Consider the following 19,749-nt stretch of genomic DNA (forward strand, 5'->3'; position numbering starts at 1 on the left):
TGCTGTGCTTTCAGACCACAGCAGCGGGGATATTTTCATACTGGGAGGTCTAAGTGAGAATAATTATTTGAATTAATAAATTTGATGGTCTTAATTCAATATAAAGTTTATACTGTGCCAAACCGCGCATTTAGCAGAACATCCACATACCTACAATCTAGGTGCAGGTTGACTTAACAGGGGTGTTTTCAACTTCCAATATGTAAACATGCACTGTAAAAAGCCCCTCACTTGCATATATAAAGATACATTGTGTGTCCACTGATTTCACAGTTTGTAAATTAGATATATATATATATATATATATATATATATATATATATAATCTGTCGACTTTATCTTGTCTCTCCTACACTCTTTATACACAGACACACTGTTATGTGGCAGACTTTGCAAGCATAGTGACAAACCAATTCCTTTTGTTATTACTTTATTACTCTGCTAGGAAGAGCTCTTAGCACGTCTTCTCATGTCTCAGCTTATGCTTATTCTTCATAAAATATGTGTGTAACACTGCAGCACGGGGACAAATGCACAACATAGGGCTGGTGCATTTGGCCAGCCACCCCCCCTGCCCGCCTCCAAAACGGGGCAAGCTGTCGATCAACATCGACAGCCGCCCCTTTTGGATGTGAGCGCCGGAGCGAGTGATTTCTCGCTCGCTCCAGGGCTCGCAGATGTGCGCACTGCCCGGCCATCGGGTCTGAATCAGGGCCTAAGTGCTCTGTGCAGTAGAGTAGCCCAACTTTCCTGCAGTCGGGGAACTACCACCCAATTCTGGGAGTCTCCTAACATTTCTAGGAGAGTGGGCACATATAAATTACCTTAAGCCCACACACAACAATTTAACCAATTAATTACCACACAATAATAAATTTATATCATTATTTGTAAACAGTTGGACACATTTTAAAATATACAACAGCATTTAAAAATGACTTATGCTTGGCATACACTGCCAGATAAAATGCCTGATATCTGCGCTCCGCCCCCGGGGAGGAGACATTTCCCCATTCCTTCCCTGTGAAAGAACAGGGGAAATATCTGTCAGTCGGCCGCGGCTGAGCATACACTGCCCGATGCGGCGACATTTAATTTACAAAATATCTCATCTGATGGGCATGCTGGACAATTGATATTTTACCCTTGGTTGCCCGCACAAACACTACAATTATCGGGGCACACTGACAAATTTCACCTGCAGTGACACCATCTTCATAAAAATATCAACCCAAAAGATGGTGCTGCTAGAAGATTACATTAGGGGAGGATCTGCTGCATGGCACACGATCGGATCTTTTCTGGGTGACCCATGGACCTGTGTGCACCCCACACCCTGCACCCATAGTGCATACATCGCTGGGTCTGAGGTGCATAGGAAGGAGCTTGTGCCCCATCATTCATTACCTTTTTTGCAGTAACCTGCCTTCACTTTTTTAGTGGTAATAAAGTGTTTCAATTTTTTTTTAGCACAAAGAAAAGCAAAGTAGTAACAAGGGAGAGCACATTTCAATAAAGAGCTCATCTCCATAGGTTATACTACAGTGCAACATTTGGGAAAAACATAAGCCATGCAGACAAGTGCATATGAATACATCTATTTTCATACACACAGAAATAAATAAAAAAGATCATGTTATCACACTGAACCTTTAGCACTATTTAAAAATAAAAAAGCAAATGATTTACTTAAGAACAATGTAGTTTCAATTGTATAAGTGTATTTTATTTCAAAATAAGAACAAGGAACACATATGTATAGCTTTCAAATTAAATAATTGTTAGGATAAGATTACAGTTTTATACATAGTATATGGCATTTAATATTCACACAATATGACCCCCCATGGTGAGGTAATGAAATCAGAAAGTTGTACATTTTAAACCATGCTGTGCAAACATTGCGACACTTCAACTCTCCCCCACCCATATACACACACTCAATAGTGTTTTTTTGTACTCAGTAATGTTCATTGGAGTTTGAAATGCAGTCTCTACAAATGTCCTTTTCTGTTGTACCAGGAGAAACCAGCAGAGGGCCACAAACAACCGTGTCAAGGCCCTCTGCAGAAACCTTCCATCATGATGCAGAAGTATATGCACTGCTGCACTGTCTCTACCCTTTTGCTTGAAAAGGAATCAAAATTTGCCAACAAGGCAGGTTTGCACCATATGCACGCAGTTCCAAGTCGGAATACTTGGAAGGATGGGAGAACATGGCTAAAAGTACGGTTTGTTCTTTTGAAACTGTTTCACCAAATCTGTGAGGATCACCAGACCCTCCACAAGTCCTTGCCCAGTGGCTGCACAGCACCCTTGGACGTGCCACTTGTGTCCGCTTATCTTTGTCAGCCCCAACTCCTCTGCCAAATCTGTGGGGCTCCTGGCACCTGGAAGATCTTGCTTATTAGCCATCACCAAGAAGGGAACTCCTCTCATTTCATCATTTTCCAAGATAGTATTGAGCTCTGACCTGGCCTCCAGGAATCTCTCTGGGTCAGCACTGTCCACCACAAAAACAAGCCCATCTGTATTCATGTAGTAATGACTCCACAGGGCTCGGATCTTGTCCTGACCACCCACGTCCCACACAGTGAATGTGATATTACGGGTGGGTTCCACAGTCTCTACATTGAATCCAATAGTAGGTATTGTACAGACTGTCTCATTCAGCTTTATCTTGTACAGTACTGTGGTTTTTCCAGCAGCATCAAGACCCAGCATCAGGATCCTAGCTTTGGTACTAGAGAAGTTCGTCAGAGTTTCATAGAGGCTGCTCAGTAGACCACCCATGGATGCAGTAGATGTTCTTGCTCCTTTCTGTAAAAATCTGTTTGCTCTCTGTTGCTGTTTATGTTTTTTGTTAGTCTTCATTGCTATATATACAGTATTCTTTCACTGGCCAAACCCATGTTACTTAGTAACAGGGGAAGCCTGAAAAAAAAATTCCTCTTTGCTTTGTCACTCTGTGCTGTGTTGGAAGTTTTCTGCACAACCTGTTCTGACAGCGACACTGGTGAGAGAAGCACAGGAAGTGATCTCATCAATTTGAGTCTCTCAGTATCAGGCAGCACAGATAGAAACATAAATATTAAGGCATAAATGAATAATAACACAATCAGCATTTATGCTCAGTGACATTTTTGCTTGTATAAAGCGACAAATGAGCAACCACTTTCAGTAGTAAAACAGTTCTACTCCTGCAGTTACACAAATAAATTACCGTATTAATATAAAGCAGATGTATGAAGGATAGAATTTAATTCTTTGCTCACTGCAAACAGATATCTCTATTAGCCAGTCAAGGAAATGCTCATGGATATTGAATATATTGAGGCAGATATATCAAAGTGTGAGATGCTGGTAGTGTACTGTTTTTTATTTTTAGGTTTTCCTTATATATCCCTGGCCAAGTTAAAAGGATTCCATTTTTATTTGCATGGGGTCGAAAAACCGCTCACAAATAGTTTTTTTGTTTTTAATGATTTAATTAGGTCCAGAACATATATTTATAACTTATCCAACACAATTTAAATTAAACAAAATATATATAAATATTTTTAAAAAACGTACCATCAATATCAATTTTAATATCGATTGGCGATATACTGTCCCATGGATGACTGGACCATCGCCACATCACGGCTTTACATTTTCCACTGGGTATACACTGGGGGCGCTGAGCGCTACTGGATTTACATTTCCCCGGCGGCTGCTCGTCTTTGCAGCTGCCATGTGCATGATCGACTGCACGGCAGACACTGGGGAAGGGTGCAGGGATACAGGGGGGCCAGGATGTCCATTGGGGGCAGCTGGAAGATTATCTTATGGCAGCTGCCCAGTGGGCATTTCTGACCGGTCGCATTGGGCCAAATGTAATAGGGTGCAAGTTTTTGTGCAATGCAAACTCGCACATTTTCACACATTTAGAATGTGCGAGTTTCTCCCGCATCTCGCAAATGTAACAGGGTGCGAGTTTTAGGGTCCCATTTTTAACTGCAGGAAAACTCGCACCTTGTAATGCGAGTTTCATTACCTGGTGCAAGTTACGCAGAGGCATGCACAGATCAGTGAGATCCATGCATGCTTCTGTGTTAAAAAAAGCTATTAAAATGTTAAAATAAAAAAAACATGTGGGGTCTCCCAAAGCACAACCAGCACTGGGCTTTTCTGAGCCAGTCCTGGTTGTGAAAATACAGGGGGGGGAGATGTAGGGTTCCCTCATGAGTAGGGGTCCCCTGTATTATCCACAACCAGCACTTGACTCTTTTCTAGAGAGGGTGTAATGCAACAGCCATTAAATTTAGTAACCTAGTGGTTCCCACCTTTGAAGTGGTTCCCAACCGGCGGCGGTGTGTTTGTTTTAGCAGCCAATGAGAGGTAAGTAATCGTGTTATGTGTTATATATGTAAGGGGCACTGCATAGGGGGACCACTACTGGGGGCAATATATTGGGGGACCACTACTGGGGGCACTGCATGGGGGGACCCACTACTGGGGGCACTACATAGGGGGGACCCACTACTGGGGGAACTACATAGGGGGGGACCCACTACTGGGGGCACTACATAGGGGGGCACTGTATAAGGATCACTACTGGGGCACTGTATGAAGGGGACTACTGAGGAAACTATAAGGGGCATTACTGGGGGCACTGTATATGGGGCACTACTGGGGGCACTGCATAGGGGGGCACTACTGAAGGCACTGCATAGGGGGCCACTACTGGGGGCACTGTGTAAGGGGCACTACTGAGGACACTGTATAAGGGGCACTAATAGGGGGATCACTACAGAGGGCACTACATAAGGGGGCACTACATAGGGGGGCATTGTATATGGGGCAATGCTGGGGACACTGTTTACGGGGCACTACATAAGAGGCACTACTGGGAGCATTGCATAAAGGTCACTACTGAGGGCACAGTATAAGGGGCACTACTGGGGGTACTGCATAGGGGGAACACTACTGGGGGGCACTGCATAGGGGGAACACTACTGGGGGGCACTACATAGGGGGACACTGTATATGGTTCACTACTGGGGGCACTGTATAAGAGGTATTACTGGGGACACTGCATTAGGGGCACTGCATAGGGGGAACACTACTGGGGGCACTGTATAAGAGGCACTACTGGGGGCACATCATAGGGGGGAATTACTGAGGGCATTGTATAAAGGGCACTACTGGGGGACTGCATAGGAAGACCACTCCTGGGAGCACTGTATAAGGGGCACTACTGGGGGCACTGTATAAGAGGCACTGCATAGGGGGACCACTACTGAGGGCACTGCATAGGGGGACCACTACTGGGGGCAATGTATAAGAGGCATTACTGGGGACACTGCATAAGGGGCACTGCATACCGGGACTACTATTGGGGTCACTGCATAGGGGGACACTGTATATGGGGCACTACTGGGGGCACTGTATAAGAGGCACTACTGGGGGCACATCATAAGGGGGCGCTACTGAGGTCATTGTATAAAGGGAATTACTGGAAGCACTGCATAAGGGGCACTACTGGGGGCACTGTATAGGAGGCACTGCATAGGGGGACCACTATATAAGGGGCACTACTGGGGGGAGGGGAGTCTATAATAAATCATGCTGGCTGTATTTATTTACCTGATGCATTCATGTTTTTTAGTGATAGAGGTGTGTGTTTGTCTGTGTGTGTCTGTGGCAGTCAGCATGTGTGTACCCCGGCACTACTGGGGGCACTGTATAAGAGGCACTACTGGGAGCATTGCATAAGGGGCACTACTGAGGGCACTGTATAAGGAGCACTACTGGGGCACTGCATAGGCGGAACACTACTGGGGGTCAGTACATAGGGGGACCACTACTGGGGGGCACTACATAGGGGGACACTGTATATGGTTCACTACTGGGGGCACTGTATAAGGCATTACTGGGGACACTACATAAGGGGCACTGCATAGGGGGACCACTACTGGGGGCACTGTATATGGGGCACTACTGGGGACACTACATAAGGGGCACTGTATAAGAGGCACTACTGGGGGCACATCATAGGGGGGCACTATTGAGGGCATTGTATAAAGGGCACTACTGGGGGACTGCATAGGAAGACCACTACTGGGAGCACTGTATAAGGGGCACTACTGGGGGCACTGTATAAGAGGCACTGCATAGGGGGACCACTGTATAAAGGGCACTTGGGGCACTGTATAAGAGGCATTACTGGGGACACTGCATAAGGGGCACTGCATATGGGGACTACTACTGGGGGCATTGTATAAGGAGCACTACTGGGGGCACTGCATAAGGGGCACTACTGGGGGCATTGTATAAAGGGCACTACTGGAAGCACTGTATAAGGGGCACTACTGGGGGCACTGTATAAGAGGCACTGCATAGGGGGACCACTGTAAAAGGGGCACTACTGGGGGGAGGGGAGTCTTTAATAAATCATGCTGGCTGTATTTATTTACCTGCTGCATTCATGTTTTTAGTGATAGAGGTGTGTGTGTTTGTCTGTGTGTGTCTGTGGCAGTCAGCGTGTGTGTACCCCGTCATAGGCTGAGTGATATATTTTATTGTAGTGGTCCTAAATCCTGTGTAAACTGTTTCTATGTGTATATATATATATATATATATATATATGAGAGAGAGAGAGTTATGGTAAAACTTACCCTTGTTAACTCTTTCTTCGAAGCCTATAGGGTCCACAGGGAGACAATGGGGTGTAGGTGGTACTTGGAGGGCTGGACACCAACATCAAAGCTTTTTCCTATCCCGGGATGCTCCGGTCCTTCCCCCTATACACCGCCCACAGCCTGAAGGCAAATAAGTTTTGTTAACAAGCCCAAGCCGGGAGCAGGATAGGAAAGAAGGAAGACTGGTACACTGAAGAATCACACTCTCACACAGTCGGTAACAAGTGACCAAGAGAAGAAACCTATAGAAGGCAGGTGTGGACCCTATGTACTTTGAAGAAAGAAAGTTAACAAGGGTAAGTTTTACCATAACTCCTTTTCTTCTTCAGGGTCCATAGGGCTCCACAGGGAGACAATGGGGATGTCCCAAAGCAGTAGTACAAGGGCAGGGACGCTCCTGAGCTGAGAGGAGAACCCGACACCCGAAGGAAGCATCCTGAGAGGCTAATGTATCAAAGGCATAGACGTAGCTGCCTTGCATAGTTCAGCCGAGGCGCCACATCGGGCTGCCCACGAGGGACCCACAGAGTTTGTAGAATGAGCAGATACTGTAGCCAGCACAGAAAGGCCAGTCTGCGTGTAAGCCTGTCGGATTGCCATGCGAAGACATCTGGTCAGAGTTTGTTTGTTAGCTGGCCATCCCTTCTTGTGGAATCCATATAGGACAAAGAGGGAGTCCAATTTCCTGATGGAACTAGTATGGTCTAGATCTTCCAAGCGCTGACCACATCCAAAGAGGCCTCACCTGCAGAGAGGTCTGGTGATTGAAAGGCCGGAACCACAATTTCCTCATTAAGGTGGAAACGGGAGAACAGCCCTGTTCGGATGAAAGATTAGGAATGGGGAGTGACAGGAGAGCTCCTCTAAATCCGATACCGTATGGGCAGATGCTATAGCCAGAAGAAACAGAGTCTTCGCAGTGAGCCACTTGAAATCTACTGACTCCAGGGATTCGAATGGAGATTCCTGAAGTGCTTGGAGAACCACTGACAAATCCCACAGAGCCACAGGAGGGACAAAGGGAGGTTGTATACATAGAACACCTTGCAGGAAGGTGTAAACATCCAGTAGAGGAGCAATTCTGCACTGGAACCAGATGGGCAGAGCAGAGACATGTACTTTCAGAGAGGCTAGTCAGAGTCCAAGATCCAATTGAGTTTGAAGAAAGGCAAGTACTCTAGAAACCCTAAAAACCTGAGGGTCATAGTTTCTAGTAGCACACCAATGGAAATATGTACGCCAAACTCTGTGATAAACCCTGGCAGAGGCTGGTTTACTTGCTCTGAGCATGGTCTGGACCACAGAGTTAGAGAATCCTTTAGATCTTAGGAGGGATGTCTCAAGAGCCAAGCCGTTAGAAGCAGATGGGCCAGGTCCAGATGTAGACAGGGACCCTGAGAAAACAGGTCTGGTTGCAGAGGAACATCTATCGAAAGACTTTGAAGGTCGGAGTACCAATGGCATCTGGGCCAAGCCAGAACACCAAGAGGACTGTTCTCAGAAGAACCCGAGGCAGAAGAGAGACTGGAGGAAAGAGGCATGCCAAATGAAAGGTCCACAAAATAATGCATCCACAAAAGCTGCCTCAGGGTCCCTTGTCCTGGCCCCATACACTAGTAGCTTGTGGTTGTGTCGTGAGGCCATGAGGTCCATATCCGGTAGACCCCATTTGTGGAGCTGAAAGACTTCTGGATGTAGAGACCACTACTCTGCTGCATGCACATCGTGACAGCTGAGGAAATCCACTTCCCATTTGAGAATCCCCATGATGAACATTGCAGAGATGGCTGGGAGATGATGTTTGGCCCATGTGAAAATGCGGGACACTTCTGCCATTGCTGACTGACTTCAAGTGTTTCCTTGTGATTGAGGTAGGCTACTGTCATGGCGTTGTTGGGCTGTACTTGTTCTGGTCTGCCCTGAAGAAGTTCTTGAGTCACAGTGAGGGCTTTGTAAACGTCTCGGAGTTCCAGGACGTTGATTGGTAAGACTGCCTTGGTTGGAGTCCAGCATCCCTGGAAGGCGTGCTGGCCAGTCACTGTGCCCTATCTGCGGAAGCTTGCATTCATGATGAGGAGTGCCCAGTCCAGGATCCAAAAGGGGCGACCCCTGTGTAAGTGGGATGTCTTTAGCCACCAGGAGAGGGACAGGCGAACCTCCGGAGAGAGGTCCATTGTCTGTGATCTGAGCAGATGGGGCAATCCATTCCACCTGGATAGGATCTGGTGTTGTAGGGGCCTGGAGTGAAACTGAGCAAACTCCACCATAATGAAGGTGGACACCATGGATCCCAAGGTCTGCATTGCAGAGTGAATTGACTCTTGACGACTGTGGAGTAGCCTGCACACTCAGTGCTGTAGTGCAGAGATTTTGTTTGCTGACAGGAAGATTCTCTGAGCCCGAGAGTACAGAAGGGCTCCCAGATGTACCACTTTTTGAGAAGGAGTCAGGGAAGACTTTTTCCAGTTGATCAACCAACCATGGATTTGTAGAGGCAATGGTTATTTGTAGATGACGGTGAAGAATTTCTGGGGAGCTAGCTAAGAGCAAGAAATCAACCAAGTATAGGAGCAATCTGATCCCTTGACGACGAAGATAGGCCGCCATAACTGCCATGATCGTGGTAAAGACCCGAGGAGCTGTAGAAAGCCTGAAAGAAAGACTTTGAAATTGGTAATGTTGCTGTAGTATAGCAAACTGGAGAAACTTCTGATGAGAAGGTGCTATAGGTACATGAAGGTAAGCGTCTTGAGTGTCCAGAGACACCATAAAGTCCCAGGCTCCATAGCCAGGACAATAGAGCATAGGGTTTCCATACAAAACCTAGGCACCCTGATAAACTTGTTCAGAAACTGGAGAGTTTAAAATAGGCCGATGAGACCCATTGGGCTTCTGAACCAAGAAAAGGGAAGAATAATAGCCCTTCCCTTGCTTTGAGGAGGGGACTGGAATTATTAACCCTGAGAGCAGTAAGGACTGAATGGCCTTCTGGAGCAGCAGGGCTTTGCTTGGGTCCGATGGAGAACCTGTGCAAAGAACTGCTGATGGGGCCGCCTCAGGAATGAGAGGGCGTATCCATGGGAGACCACTTCTTTTACCCAGGCATCTGAGGGAGAGGCCTGCCCCATCAGGCTGAAGGCTTGTCCTCAGATTTAGTTGGTGGACGTCTAGTAGCCAAGGCCTCTTTGGCTTGGAGGCCTTAGTGGATGCCGACTGCCTTGGAAAGGACTGACCTTTAGCTTTTCCTTGACAATAAAAGGATGACATCTGAGGCTTCATAGTAGATGCAGAAGGCAAGAACACTATCTTGGAAGCTGCCAAGGTTGTCATAATCTTGTCCAATTCTGGGCCAAACAGGATCTCCCCAGAATAAGGCAGAGACTCCAATGCCCTTTTAGAGTCCGAATCTGCCTTCCATGAGCGAAGCCAAAAAATAAGGCGGGCTACCACGGAAGTAGTAGATACCCTGGAAGCTAGGAGACCAGTATCCAAAGCCATTTCACCTAAATAGGCTGCATCTCTAATGTGAGATATGTAGGACAGCTGTTCCCTCAAAGCCCAACTCTCAATGGCTTTTGCCACCCAGGCCGTAGCCCTGGCAGGACGAATAATAGCTCCTGTAAGAGAGTATATAGATTTCAAGCAAGATTCAATTCTTCTATCTGTGGTCTCTAAGGAGGTTGCAGTATGGATAGGTAAGGTAGCGTTCTTATGCGTGTCACCTGGGAGTCCACTGCAGGGGGAACTTCCCATTCACCCTCTCTGCCTGTATGTGTGTGTGTATGTGTAACCCTAAGTATCCTAACACTCCCCCTAACCCTTCCCCCCTAGTGCCTAAACCTACCCTCCCGCCCCACAGCCTAACCCCTATACTTACCAACGAGATGCCGACACCGGGAATCTGACCAGTGTCTGAATTTCGGTGCTGGCACTCTGAGCACTGGCATTCCGACAGTCAGGATTATGACCGCATCCCCCTCTTATTCACATCTGGAGAGATCAAGTGCTTCTTGATTCAGATGTTCCCACCCTGTATATTTCAACCAGGTCATTAATACCTAAGAAAAACATATGGAAATGTGCCTTAAACTTGGAAAACTGCATTTTCATGCTTAGTACATCCCACCCTTAATTTCTCTCTGAATCTCTCTACTTTATCTTCAACCAAGCTGTGATAAATCTCCCCCTGAGAATTTTCACTGGCAGCTTTTCCAGGTTTGGCAATTCTTTCTAAGGGTCCCCTTTATCAATATTAGCACCCATGATCTCATTGCATGATTCTATTCTATGAGAATCACGTCATTTGGCCCCGTCCCCTTATTTAAATATGCACTGTTTGCGGCAAATTTTACGGGCGGGGCTTAATGGTGCGACCCGTCCGACTCCGCCCCCAACACCTCCCACCTAATTCTCCTCCCTGGGCTTCTCCCGAGGAGGAAAAGGCAAATGTCAGCAAGTATGCCTATGGGGGTTGTTTTGGTTGCTGTCGGAAATGGAGGGACCACAGCAGATATCCACTGTGGACCTTCCATAATACATCTGGGGGATACTAAATATTTGCGGTTATCCTCCAAAAATTTTATGATACAGACCCCTAATTATGGTGATCACAAGCCTTTAGGTACTGTATAATAATAACTGATTTGCGATCACCCTTGTCCTAGTGATCCACAATTAATTTACAATCTGCTGTTATAAGCAAGGCTTACACATGATCTTATCTGTCAGTCTAGCTACACAAGAAAGGAATTTCCTGGTTGCTCTATCACTGGTGCTGTGCTGGCAGATTCCTCGTAACCTGTAGTTTTATTTACAGTAGCACAGGAAGTGATGTCATCAAAGAACTGCAGGTTTCATTCAAAACAATCTGTCTTGCTAGTAATGTATGCTTCCACATACAATTCAATAATTGCAACAGTATAACACATTCCACCTATTTACATACATTTACAGTACAAACTTATTTATTAATTATAATTACATTATGCCCTAAGTTCATACTTTCTGACTAATGAATTCTCCTCCCGGGATATAGTAAGTCATGGCCTTTGTTTCTGGGAGCGATAGCGCATAAATTCGCCCTCTGGGAGGAGATTTCCCAGGGATTAATTCAATTGGATAATCCCATTCACGGTAAGGAGGAATATCAGCACCAGCTTTACTGAAATCATCTGTGAATTCTTGATAAGGAGAGGTCGAATCTGAAGGGTAAGTGTAACCCCTAGAATGCAGCTTCCATCAAACGCTGTGAGGTAGATAGGATGAAACAGACTCACGGTTGGTAATGCTCATCGCTGGAACAATTCAGATGTGATGAAGGTACCAGCTGCACCTGAATCCAACAGATCAGAGACTTGCTTTAAGCGCTTGGCCACTTGAAGAGAAACTGAGAGAATGCAATCGGTTTTCTTTGGAGAGGAATGAACTCCTCCTAACTTAGCCTCTCCTTTCCAAGTTAGGAGCGGGAGTTTCCTGGATGCTTGTGAAAATTGTCGAGCTGATGAGAAGGAGCAGCACAGTATAGATAGAGCTTCTCAGACTGTCATCTGTGTTCTTCCTGTGATATGCGAGAATGGTTGATTTGCATTGGTTCCTCTTTGGGAAGAGAAACTGACTGCGGCAAGACTGTCGCTTGAAGTTTAGGATGAATGAAACTCCCTCTCTCAGTAGCACATTTTTTAAAACATAAGTCCACCTCTGTGCACAAGGAGATCAAGTCCTCTAATTTGTCTGGGAGATCATGAGTAACAATAACATCTTTCATTTTGTCAGATAAGCCATTCCAGAAGGCTGCATAGAATGCTCCATCATTCCAAAAGAGTTCTGATGCCAGTATTGAAAATTCACCAGATACTGGCCTACAGAATTGAGCCCTCCCAGGCTTGTCTAAGATTTGTCGGAATGCCGTGATGAATTCCTTTTAAGATGTTAGGATGGGATCCGATCTTTCCCTTAAGGGTGAAGCCCAGTCTAAGGAGGATCCAGATAATAGGGAGATGATATATGCCACACGGGCACGCTCTGTAGAAAAATTGCTGGTTTGGAACTCATACTGTATTTCACATTGATTTAGAAAGCCATTGCAATTTTTGAGGTTCCTATAAAATTTTGCAGGAGTAGGAATGTGCAGACGAGGTTCCACTGAGGAATCTGGAACCGGAGAAATCGGAATGGATGAAGTGGCAGCTCCTGAGCCTCTCAGAGTGGATTGGATGTTATCCAGCCGGTTAATCAGCTCTTAGAGGAACTATACCACCTGCCTCTTGGCATTCTAGGTGTGCTACAAGATCAGGTGTAAACCCAGCAGCTTGTGTCTGATTCTCGGCTGGATCCACAGTGCTAGCACAAACTGTCACGTCTGAGGTTGGTTTGGGCTAGAACAGGCTTGGGAGACTGAAGAGGAGACTTGGGAGGTGTGAATAAACCTGGGTGACTTGAGCCAGGACTTCCTCATGTATTTCTATGAGGAGGTAGAGGAGCTGTAGAGGATGATGGGCCCAAAGGTGATAAGAATGGAATGTCTTTATTAACCAGCAGGTTGGAGTGAGAACTGGAAATGATAATACTGAATGAATGAGCAGAATCGGATTGGGACCGATGATGCTGGATTGAGAGCTGGATCGGTTTGAGACGATGTTGATGAATTGAAGAACTTGATGGATTTGAATCCGATGTTGAAGAATTGATTAACTTGATCGGTTTGAGACCAATGTTGAAGAATTGAAGAACTTAATTGATATTAGTTGGATGTTGGTGAATTGATGAACTTGATCGGTTGGGACCGATGTTGATAAATTTAGGAACTTAATTAATATGAGTCCAATGTTGGAAGCATCGGATGAGACTGATGCGTGGATGTATCGGCTGGAACCGATGGTGGCTGTAAGAACAAGTCTCAGTGGTAAAAACTACACTGGTATGCAAGATAGTATAAAGCTGGCCACACATCTAAAGATTATCTGTCCAACCAGCCAACTAGTTGATTGGTTGGAATGAAAATCTGGTAAGGTATGAAAGCAAATGACAATCAGCAATTTACTCCCAAATGCCAAAAAATGGACCAAAACTGTTGTTTGAACAAATTGTTTAGATCAAACATTTAACAAACTTGTCTGACGACCATTTTCATCTGTTTTCTGGTATTTAGGAGCAAATTGCTGATCATCAGTTACTCTCATACGTTACCAGATTTTCATTCCAAACAATCAACTAGTTGGCTGGTTGGCTGTAAGTTGGTCTAGTGTGTGGCCAGCTTAAGAGACTTATTTACCAGATATAGCAGTGATTCCCAACCTCGGTCCTCAAGGCACACTAACAGTCCTGGTTTTAGTGATAGCTATGCTTGAACACATATGGTTAAATCAAAATAACTGAGATACTAATTAGGGGAAGCAATCGGGAAGCCGACTGCCTAAACACCGGCAGCCGGCTTCCCGACTGTCATTTCCCGGCAAGGGTGAAATGCCGGGCGTCTAGATGTAGACGCCCGCATTTCCCCAACGCCGGGAGACCGGCGCCCGGCATCACGATCGTACTGATGCCGGGTGCCGAGAGCGTACAGCTGCGGGGGGGAAGGGTTAGGTTTAGGGCTCCCGGGGGGGACTTAGGGTTAGGCACCCCCCGGGAGGGTTAGGCTAGGGGGAGGGAGGGTTAGGCACCCCCGGGGGGGACTTAGAGTTAGGCACCCCCGGGGGGGACTTAGAGTTAGGCACCCCCCTGGGCGACTTAGGTTTAGGCAGCGGGGAAGGGGGTGGTTAGGGTTAGGCACTTAGAGGGGGGATTAGGGTTAGGCACTTGGGGGGGAAGTTAGGGTTAGGCACCCCTAAAGAGGGTTAGGGAGGTTAGGTTAGTCTATACTTACCTATCCACGATCGGGATATCCAGTGCTGTTGGGCTTCCGCTGCTTCGAACTATGCTCCTGTCGGGCTGCCACTGATGGGAATCGGCCGGCGGTATTTCATACCCATTCCCTAATTAGGTCACCTGTGCTCAAGTATGGCTATCCTTAAAACCTGGACTGTTAGTGTGCCTTGATGACCGTAGTTTCGAACCACTGAGATATAGAAACTGGATATAATGGACTGGGACTGTTCAGATACAGAGTACCTTGGAGCGCAGCACTGAGCTATAACTACAGCAAGAAGTGACATTGTACTGGCAACAGAGGCCAGTCTGGAAATGGAATTTATATGGGAGGATCCCCAGGGATTGGATGTTGTGATCAGGTGGTCTGGGAACAGCGCTCTGAGTGGAGGTAGAGCCTCAGTTGACAGAGTCCAACATGTCCATACTGTTGTTTAGGAGGGAACCCATCATGCTGGGAAGAACCGCTGGGAGCAAGAGGCTTCAGAGAGCCATTTCCATGCTCAGTTACAGGACACTGAGTGGATGGGGTAGGAGCAGCACAGACAGACCTCAGCACCAAGCGGGAGTGATGTGCTGTGTGAGCGGACCTCTGTGCTATCCTGGAGTGATGCACAGCACGAGCATACCTCAGCGCTAGTCTGGACAGGCACTAGAGAGGTAAGAAAGTGATTTTAAGTGTCCAGAGCGTGACACATTGGAAACTACTGGCTCTGGCCATATGCACATGTCATTGAAATGCTGCAGAAATATTAACCATACAGTATGTCACTGTCCTACCCAAGTTGTTTGAACATCTTCATGAAATGGTGCTCCTAAGGGCTTATTAATGATCACTTATAGGACTGTTTACACATGCGGAGACACTGTTTTCTCATTTTATTTTATTGTAATGGCCCTATTCATTATTTGGGGCCGGATAGGGCTGCCTTGTATTCAGCAAACTGAAAGACGATATATTGGTTGTCGACCTAAAGTCCATGTCAATATTCTGACTGTCGACATTTAGAACCTGTCTACATTTTGGTGTCAACATTCTGACCAGGTCCCCCTACAAATAATGCTTTTTCTATACTCCAGCAGTACTTTTACATACCTCCCAACATGACCCATTCCAGAAGGGACAATATGCTCCGTTCCTGGACTTCCCTCTTAATTTATGATTACCGTAACCTGTTTTGAACTAGTTAAATTAGGTGCGAGAATAGCACAGATCCCGCACCTCCGGGTTTTTTCCTGCAGGTGTGTGATTTTTGTTATTCAATTATTTGCGTGGTTTTACTTTTTTTGAGCACCTCCAGAGCACGACCACTTTTTCCTAAAATCCATATTTTTAGGAAAATATGGTCGGGAAATGCTCTGGGACCCCGTCAGCACCCCTCCTAATGACTAATTAATAAATAAATAAACAATTGGAAGTTTCCAAATATCTTACTTAGGGGCATATTCAATTTGGAGCGAAAAGTCTGTAGCCAGGCTTTTCGCCTTCATCACTTGTTTCAGGGTTGAAAAAGTATCGCGCTCATCCCCGTTCTCAATTCCAAATCGGCGAAAACGGGACCTGGCGAAAACTAAATGTCCTGTCATTTTTGGGGAAATCAGCCTGACACCCCCCCTAAAGATGCTCTGACATGGGGGTTCACTATGGATACCCCCGAATAGCCCTTCTAAAGGTATGTGGGGTCTTTAAACGGTCTCAATAGCTGCTGTATATCATTTTTAAGAAAGTGATGAAGATTAGTATTTAGCAATTTTTTTTTGGCAAAAGAATTAGTTCCATCAAATTTGGGGTACATGAAAAGGGGTGCAATCATATTTTAAAGTGACTAATGTGAAGTTTTAAAAATCATAAAAAATCCACCTACCGCAACCACCTGCAATTAAAAAAAACCTCTGAGTCTACTTAGCTAGTTTGTCCCCCAACTTTGTTTTTTTTTTCACCCGCAAAACGAAAGTACTTTTCTGGGGTGTCCTAAGGTACTTTTAAAAAATTTTTTTGACACGGAATACCTTTGAAGGCCTGTCCAAGGGGTTCAGTGTGGTTTTTAGAAGTCTACACCCCAAAACCCAATTCTACACTTTTTTTTGCAACATAATCATAGGTGATACTTTTTCGCTGGTCCCAATGCATTGACTTTTTGCTCCGGCGAATAGTCCGAAAAATTCAATACAGGTATAACTCAATCGGTGAAAATGATGTCATCGGCGAAAAAGTTTTGCAGAGAACGGCTTTTTCCTACCTAATTGAATACGGCCCTTAGTGGCATAATCAATTCAGAGTGAAAAGTCCCGTACTTTTCGCATGCAGGTCTTTTCGCCGACTTCGCTGGTTTACAATGTGGAAATGTATCGCGCAAGTGCCCGCTTTTCCCCGTATTCAATTAGAAATCGGCGAAAATGGGAGCCGGCGAAATTGTAACATGCAAAAAGTCCTGACAGATTTGGGGAAATCAGCCTGACACCCCCCAAAAGATGCACTGACATTGGGGATCACTCTAGATACCCCCGAATAGCCCCGCTTAAGCTATTTGGGGTACTTAAATGCTCTCAACAGCTGTTATTTAGCGTCTTTGCAGAAGTGGTGAAGAATAGCATTTAGCAGGGTTTTTTGTTTGAAAATAAGTAGTTCCAGCAAATTTGGGGTACCTGAAAATGGGTGCTAGCATATTTTTAAGTTGCTAAAGTGAACTTTTCAAAATCCACCTTCCGCAAGCACTCGCAAAATTAAAAACAGCTGGGGCATACTTAGGGAGCTCCCTGGAGTCTTATTTCGCTACTTTTTAAGTTTGTCCCCCAACTTTGAACTTTTTCACCCCCAAAACTAAAGTACTTTTTGGGGGTGATCTAAAGACTTTTTTAAACTTTATTTTGATGTAGTTTACCTTTGGGGGACTGTCCCAAGGGTGCAGGGTGGTTCCCACAGCATTGCACCCCAAAACCCCAATTCTGCACTTTTTTCGAAACCTATTCATAGGCGAATCTTTTTTGCTGGTCCCATTGCATTGAGTTTCCGCACCGGCGAAAAGTATTTGGAATTGAATACAGAGGAAACTTTTTGCATGGCGAATTGACGTCACTCGCGATACTTTTTCACAGAAACTGACTTATCGCGGCTAATTGAATACGGCTCCATGTCAGTAAATACTCACCTTTCGAAGAGCTGTCTTCTCCCTCCATCGTCAGGACCTGGTTTCCTGCAGCAGCGGTGTGTGTATGTATGTTGTGTGAGTGTGTGTAGTAATGTGTGAGCGTGTGTAAGTATCTGTGAGTGTGTGCAAGTGAGTGTGTATGTTAGTATCTGTGTGACCCCCGAGTGTGTGTGTGAGCACCCACGGAGGCAGCTACAGGGAGAACCGCATCTCCCAGCAGCCCCATGGCCCCCCACAGCCCTCTTCCCAATGCAGAGAAGGAGGGGAGTTGACTGGGAGCCGTGGAAACCCCGAAAACCATAGACCGGTAAGTAGGTTTTTGTTTTTTTCTCGCACTGCAGGATTTTCACTGCATTGTTTTTTGTTGAAACATTTTTATTAGCATTTCTTAAAGCACATAAATAACAAAATGTTTATAAAGAAGCAAGATATATTGACAGATAAATGTATATGATGTAAATGATAAGGTATGCCATAGATATTACATCTCAATGGTGAAAGGGATTTACTCATCCCAGTAATGATAATCATACTCCATAATGTCCAGTAAACTTCAGTGCATTTTTAAAAATTTAATTATACGGGTATAGGGTGCGCACATACCCATAGTGGTCCACAATTGGACGCGAAGTCCACATGATTTTTTGCAGAGAAAACCTCTCTGCCAATTGTATATACCCTTAAGTGTATCAGAACTGCATTTGGGCAGGAAATAGATTGGTGCAGCTGGAATGCAGAACACGGTTGCAGACGCATATATAGCACAAACTTCGGCTGCCCTGTCCACACTACATCCTTGCCCGTAAGTTATGTCTCCAGCCATCATCGCAGTGCCTGTTTTAAGTCAGTTAAAATTAGCTCTTTGAAAGTTTAAATCTAAAAATGCTGCATGCATACAAGCAATAGTACTCACCCAAGGATGTGCTTCTTAAGGGCCTATTCATCATCAGGTCCAGATTAATAATGGGGCGGATGAAGCTACAGCTCCAGGCCCACCTTTGAAAGTAGGCCCACAGGATCCACTGCAGTGCAGACAGACAGTGTTGACAGGAAAAAAAAAATACCTGTCAAGACTTTCTGTACTGTACTTGAAGGATCCGAAGTCCCAGCCGTTCACCCTGCCCCCCCTCCCCACATCGGGGAAGCTCCGCCCTGGACAGTCTGAAGCTCCGCCTTTTGGTCTTCCAAATACTCTCCTTGCTCTCAAAGCCTCGCCCCATGTCACCCGAAGCTCTGCACCTATGCCGAATGAAGCTCCGCCACCATATAGTTCCCGTCCAAGCAAGTTGTGTTCCCCTCCCTGTGTCACCAGAAGCTCTGGTCCCCGGAGAATCTGAAGCATACTTGCCGACTATCTGGCTGCTCCTTCCGGGAGGGAGCAGCCAGATCGGCAGAACGGGGCGTGGCCGGCAAAAGGGGGCATGGCCGGGCTGAAGGCAGTTTCCGGGTGTGACAGGGGGCAGGGCCACACGATCGCGTCATTAGGCACCGCCCCCGCTACACAATGCCAAAATACAGGCATTGTGAAGCAGGGGGCGGGGCCAAAATGACGCGAATCGTGTCAGCGGCCCCCCGCTGAAGGGGGTTTATCAGGTACTGGTGGGGGGGAGACAGGGGATCGGCGGCATGCGGGAGGCTTGCCTGCCTTTCCGGGGGGGCGGGAGCTGCACCCGTTTATCGGGGTGTCTTGGACCTGGAGCCCCGGTGATTGGGTCTCCGGGCTGTGGCATTACACCCCGGTCGGTTGGGTCTGGTGCTGGTCTTAAATATAGGAGGTACCCCACGTCGTTTTTGCCCCCTATATTTAAAACCAGCACTAGTCCCTGCAGCCTGGCGTTGGTTTCTAAAATACGGTGGAACCCTACACATTTTGTTCGCCGTATTTTTAGAAACCACCACTGGCTGGCTAGCCTGGGGCTGGTTTGGCTTTTGGGGGGGACCTTATGTCATTTTTTTTCTAAATTTTTACAATTTTTTTTTTAAAGGTTAAAAAAAATGGGAATTTTCGGGAAATATTCTAGGGACCCCCCTAATGATGTCTAGACATGGGGGAT

General features: G+C 46.1%; 1 protein-coding gene across 1 annotated transcript; it reads right to left on the bottom strand.

Moving 5' to 3' along the window:
• Positions 1-1,701: 1,701 nt before the first annotated feature.
• On the bottom strand, positions 1,702-2,939 carry LOC148521782 (ADP-ribosylation factor 6-like). The gene has a single exon (XM_088474739.1). The coding sequence runs from the start codon at positions 2,872-2,874 to the stop codon at positions 2,221-2,223; it is 654 nt and encodes a 217-aa protein (XP_088330865.1). The 5' UTR covers positions 2,875-2,939; the 3' UTR covers positions 1,702-2,220.
• Between the last annotated feature and the right edge of the window lie 16,810 nt (positions 2,940-19,749).

Source organism: Taudactylus pleione, unplaced genomic scaffold (assembly GCF_031769625.1).
Source record: "Taudactylus pleione unplaced genomic scaffold, aTauple2 ptg000155l, whole genome shotgun sequence".
Classification (NCBI taxonomy): Eukaryota; Metazoa; Chordata; class Amphibia; order Anura; family Myobatrachidae; genus Taudactylus; species Taudactylus pleione.